Source organism: Coenobita brevimanus, chromosome 62 (genome assembly GCF_032717465.1).
Source record: "Coenobita brevimanus isolate Jiangsu-jjx chromosome 62, ASM3271746v2, whole genome shotgun sequence".
Classification (NCBI taxonomy): Eukaryota; Metazoa; Arthropoda; class Malacostraca; order Decapoda; family Coenobitidae; genus Coenobita; species Coenobita brevimanus.
In genome coordinates this window covers 11,242,996-11,248,995 of record NC_137015.1, presented here as the reverse complement: position 1 = coordinate 11,248,995, position 6,000 = coordinate 11,242,996, and the positions used below count along the sequence as shown (strand labels likewise).

Sequence of the window (6,000 nt, the reverse complement as noted above, 5' to 3'; positions counted from 1 at the left end):
TGCTCGCGGCGGGGACAGCCCCTCCGTACTATAGAACTCAGTGGCTACGCTGCACCTACTAATAACAAATACGGATAATTAAAAACATATTGACATATGTGTTAAAATATGCTTGCAGATACATTCATTTTCATTTCAAATCAATGTTTATGTAAAATAGATATCAAAGCGAGTTGGCGAGCTGAAAATAAAACACTTTCGCTAACTTTAGCATATTTATGCTCTGAATCCTGATGTTTAAAATTAGTAGTTAAATGAAACACAAAATTTTGACCGTATTTCGATAATTAGGTGTGTTTGAGCCTATGTGGTAATAAAAGTGCCGATTAGGTAAATGGCCGCTGATTCGCTATTTCGCCACACCGTTACCTTAAGAATACTGAACAAGTGAACATCGTCCCTCACGAAGTTTGTAAACATGGCCATGTCGAAGTCCACAAATACGTATAATCGACAAAACTGGGAAGACTCGGTAGGATATTCACATCTTAGTCTTTATATTATGTGTCCGTTTTTCGATTGAAAACATGAGTAAGACGAAAAAGTAATTACTGTGCAATTTGTTGTGCACCAATTCAGTCGGCCATCCAAACCTCGCCAAGCACTTAGTTTATTAGCAACATAACGGGGCCATTTGGGTTCTTGACCAAATATCCAACCACGATATATAGGTTTGGTTGAATCTAGGGACAAACAGCAGGATAACTCGCATTAACAAATTAATAAAACTTTTCATTAATATTTTACCGCACGGCTGTACGTTTTCCAAATTTGATCAGGATATAGGTAAGTTTGGTGTGATAAGAATTGGAAGCGTCCAAAATTTGGTGCAGTGGCACCCCTAGGTGGTTAAAATCATCAGGGGTCTAGGGGGCAAAGCCCCCCCAGTTGGGTAGTAGTATTAGTAGTTGTTCCCCAGGCAGTCTGGCCGAAAATCCCTGAGTCCCTAAGGAAGGCTATGGCCAAGACCGGACTTTCCCACAGAGCTGTCAAGGAGTGTGTGTTGTGTTGTGTTGTTGGCACAAGTGATTGTGTGCAGTGCAGTCTTCCATAATGTGCTTAATAGTATGGGGTGCTGTGTTGCATCCTGGACAGGCGTCAGTGATGGAGTCATCCAGCCTCTTCTGATAACTCAAGAGGGCCGGATGATGCCCACATCTCAGCCTGGCTAGGTGGACCCTGTCCTTTCGAGGAAGATAGGATTCAGAAGGGTGGATATCAGGAGGTCATGCATGCAGCTGTCTTATCTTTGAGTGACTGAATGGAGCAGCGAGCGATTTGAGCATGGATATGCCTCTGGAAGCTGGTCTGAAGCGGGGAGAGATGACAGTATTTGTATATGATATCATGTGTTGGGTGTTGTTTTGATGTTCCTTGGTGTGTGTGGATGTGCTGCCATGTAGTGTAGTGGGTGTTGTAGGTTCGTGGAGGCTCCAGTGAGAAGTTGGGTGCCTCTCATGTCTAGGTGATCCTTGACTTTGAGGACTTTGGTTTCTTGGTGTAGGTGGTCTGTAGAGCCGCATTTTCGCGGGCCACTTTGGACCGGTTTAGACTGGTCTGGATTCATATATGATCGCGAGAACGGGCTAATGTTGGTCCGATCCTGTCTGAGCCTGCTATTGGCTGCATGAGTGACTGGGCGTGGCCTAGAAGAATGGAAACAAATGTCGGGGAATGGCGCTTATTACACAAATTTCATGCTTCCCCTCGATTTTTATCTCGGTCATTAATGCTTTAATAATCTTATTTCGTGCAATCTGTAGAAATACAAAGCCTCTACTTCATGGTAAGATGTATTTGGTTCCATTCTTGGATGATCATGGGCTCTGCTAGCGTTAAAAATGTAATTTAAAACAAACCTTATTACCAAGTCCGCCATTGTTGGCCATCGATGTTTACACCCTGCCACAGATGTTCCTCGCCTCCTTCTTGGCTGTTGCTGATGTGTATACGTTTGTGTGTAGACTGGTCTCGCCTAGGCTAGCTTTTGGGGCAGGACTGCTTTGGACCTGTCTGTACCAGTCTAATTGTCTCGCCAGAACAGCACTAAGACCGGTCGATACTGGTCTAAAAGCCTCGCGAAAACGCGGCTTAGGTGTTGTAGGTGTGTAGCCTGTGATTATTTTTAGGGCCTTGTTCTGTATGGTCTGCAGAGTGTTGTAGTGTGTTTTAGTGAGGGTAGAAGCGCAAACAGGGCTTGCATAGTTCGTCACTGAACGTATACAGTATATTGTTTGGGTAATGTGGTGGTGGTTCTTTGTTGTGTCCATTTGTTGTATGGGCAAGTAACTTCAAGGTGTTGAGTCTTGGGGTTAATTTATCTTTAATGTTTGTGATATGTTGTTTAAATGACATTAATGTATGTTACACCAAGGATTTTGTGTGTGTGGTAGAGGAGTGTTGTTTATGGTGTATTGTGGAATGTGACTGTGTTCTGTTGTCCAGTTTGTGAGAAGGATCACTGTAGATTTGGCTGGGGCTATATTGAGCCTGTTTGTGGTAAGCCATTCGTGTAGTGTGTTGAGGTAAGGTTGGATGATGTGTGCAGCTATGTTTGTGTTTTGGAGCGTTCATGTAAGTGTTATGTTGTCTGCATGGGAAGCTATGTGTATTTGTGGTGTGTTTGGTGTGGGTATGTCATACATGTATAGGTTAAAGAGAGTAGGGGACAAACAGATCCATGGGGGACGCCATTTGTGAAGCTTCTGATGTTCGAAGACTGACCGGCAAATGTTATGTGCACATCTACCTGCTAAATTTGCCAGCCACCTTTTTGTGTCATTGTGCATGATTGTGTTGAATATTTTGTTTGTGAGGTTGTGACGGGGGATGGCATCAAAAGCTTTGCTAATGTCTAGTGTGACTAGGAGTGTTCTGTGTGGTGGCCTAGTTGAATTTATGCCATCAAAAACTCTCTGTGCAAGGTCTGTAAGAAAAGTGTTTGTGGAGCGTTAGGGCCTAAAACCATGTTGTGATGGAGCTACAGGGGTGTGAGGTGTAACTAGCTGTAACACCAGTCGTTCAGTGACATTAGAGGGGATGTAGAGGAGTGTGATGGGGCGGTGTGAGGAGGGTAACATGGAGTCTTTGTTGGGTTTGGGGATAGTGATGATAGTGCCATGCTTCCAGATGTTAGGTATTATGTTGTGTGAGTAGCTGTAGTTTGATATATTTGTGAGTGCTTGTATGCCTTGTGCTCCAAGGTGTTTAAGGTGTATGTTGCTTACATTGGTTGGTCCACAGGCGGCTCAGTGCTTAAGGTTGCTAATGATGTCCTTTGTCCGGGTGTAAGTCTATCTGTCTATCTATTGCCAGACGCCTCAATCCCGTTTGGGGTGGCCACAAACAAATCGCCTCCACATCGCCCTGTCCCCCGCCATTTCACTGCCCTGCTCCCAACTCACACCCCCCTCTCTCATATACCTTTCCACCCCATCCCTCCATCTCATCCTCGGCCTCCCCCTCCCTCTTACCCTCTCCACCTCACTCACATACACACTCTTCATCAGTCTTTCACTCTCCATCCTCTCCACATGGCCAAACCACCTCCGTGTGTTCCTCATAACACTTCCTATCACATCCACACCACAACGCTCCTTTATATCCTCATTCGTCAGCCTGTCTCTCCATGTGACTCCACAGGCTCCTCTTAAATAACTCATTTCCACTGCTCTCACTCTTGACTTGTGTCCATCCAACAACGTCCAAGCTTCACTTCCATACGTTAAGAGTTGGTATCACAATACTGTCATGTACTGTAGTAACTTTTTCACTTTCTTGCTCACTTCCCTGTTTCTTATCACTGCTTTCAGAGAACCAGCAACCTTTCTTCCCTACTGTACCCTTTCAAGCACTTCACCCTCCAAACCTCCATCCTTACTCATCACACTACCCAAGTACTTAAACGTACTCACATTTTCCAATTCCTCACCATCCAACCTCGCTGTACATTCACTGACTTCACCTCTCTCAAAGACCATCACTTTACTCTTCCCTACATTCACCTTTAGATTCTGTTTCTTACACTCCCAAACTCATCCACCAAGCCTTGCAGCTCCCCTTCATCTTCACTCAACAACACAGTATCATCTGCAAACAACAGTACAGGGAGTTTCCAAACACTATCCTCTCTCACCAGGGCCACTCCAGCATCCACTACCCTACCTTGTACCTCTTTTATTACCCCATCCATGTACAGATTGAACAACCATGGAGACATGACACATCCCTGTTTCAACCCAACCTTCAAAGAGAAAAATTCACTTAGTTCACCATCCACACACACTGCAGCCTTAGCACCATCATACATACTCTTCACAGGATTCAACAACTTCCCATGTACTCAATATATTCTTAATACTTTCCACAATCCTTGTCTATCCACCCTGTCATATGCTTTCTCCAAATCCATGAAAGCCGCATACAACTTCTTTCCCTTCTCTAGAAACTTTTCCACTAAAGATCTAAGAATGAATAGCTGATCTACACAACCTCTTCCTTTCCTAAAGCCTCACTGTTCTCCCCCGGGTGTAAGTGAAGGGTGCAAAGTCTGGGTCTGTGGGGAACTGTCTCTTGCGTCAGAGTACACATCGGTCGTCGCGATGGGGATTTAGATGGATGACGTGTGAAAAGTGATTGTTGTTTGTTTGAGAGTATGGTGTCAGTTGTTGTGATGGCAGTGTATGATTGTGTAGTGTTGCTTTTGGAGAGTGTGATGCTGTTCAGTGTTTTGTACAGTTTGCTGGTGTTTGTTTTGTGATCAAGTGTTTGGAGACAATTATTCCAGTTTAGTGTTTGCTGTTCTGAAATTTTATTGTTTATTTGAGTGTTGAGTTCTTGTATTTGTTGTACAGTGTCTTGTGTATGGAATGTTGAGGAATGCCATAATGTGTCCCGTTGACTGATGAGGCCCTGAATTTCTGGTGTGAAGTTGGGGTTGTGTCTCTTTCTGTTGCCTATAGGGATGTCTTTTTTCTGAATTATGAATAATTGTAGTGAAAGTGTACATAGCCGTGTTGATGTTTGTGATGGATGCACTGTTTAATGTTTCAAAGGTTGTTCTCTTTCAGTTGTGAAGGCCTCCCAGTTGGCTCTCTTATAGTATATTTGTGTCTGTGTGATGTCTTGGCGTTGAAATCACCACCCAGGATAATGTTGGGTATGTTAGTGATGTGGTGTATTTGTGGAGAGTAATTGTAATTGGGGGGGAAATGTATGTATTGGCGATTGTTATGTGTGATTTGTTACCAGTGCCTATTTTAATTGATTGTTTTTGTGTTGTGGTGTCATGTGGGGGAAGAAGTGACTGTGTGTGGTTCGGTATCTGAAAAGTTGATGGATTTGTGTACCTGGGTGATGAATCCACTGCCACCACCGTTGGCCCAGTCTTGTCTAATGGTGGTGAAATTGTGAAATGTAGTGCTTTTGTGTTCTGCGTAGTTTTGTTTCTTGAAAGATGGCAATGTGTATGTTTTATGTTTTGTTGTGTGATGAATTGTGTGAGTTCTTGCTTTTTTTTTGGTGTTTATGCCATCTGTGTTTATTTGAAAAATGTTTATGTTGTGTGCACAATGTGTGTTGGGTGCTGCAGTACTGGGGGGAGGTGGGGGTGTGGGTGGAGGGGAAGGGGTAGGAGAAGGTTGTGATGGAGGTAAGGTTTGGAGTGAATTAGATTGGGGTGGAATGGGAGGGGTTGGGCGATTGGATGATGTGGGAAGGATCGGTGGGTTAGGCTGAGGAGGTATGTAGGAAGTAGGAGTTGGGTTGTTGGGGGAGTTAGTGGGTGGGGCGAAGGAGCATAAGGAGGAGGTCCAGGTATTTGTGTAATGTTTTGTGGATGCCAGTGTTGTACAGGTGTAATGGGTCCAGTTCTTGCAGGAATTACACTGATCTGAACCCTTTGTCTGTTGGCTCGAAGTGATAGGTTTTGAGCATGTTGGACATATGTATTTGTTGGTGGGTCATGGATTGCTGTCAATGTCACCGGCTAGAAGTCTTCGA

General features: G+C 44.1%; 1 protein-coding gene across 1 annotated transcript in view; it reads left to right on the top strand.

Moving 5' to 3' along the window:
• Positions 1-401: 401 nt before the first annotated feature.
• The window catches only part of LOC145404108 (pre-mRNA-splicing factor RBM22), a 61,875-nt gene continuing 56,276 nt past the window's right edge, over positions 402-6,000 (top strand). The window contains exon 1 of the mRNA XM_080275723.1: positions 402-472. Coding sequence (XP_080131849.1) covers positions 419-472 — 54 coding nt within the window. The 5' untranslated portion in view covers positions 402-418. The remainder of the gene's footprint in view (positions 473-6,000) is intronic.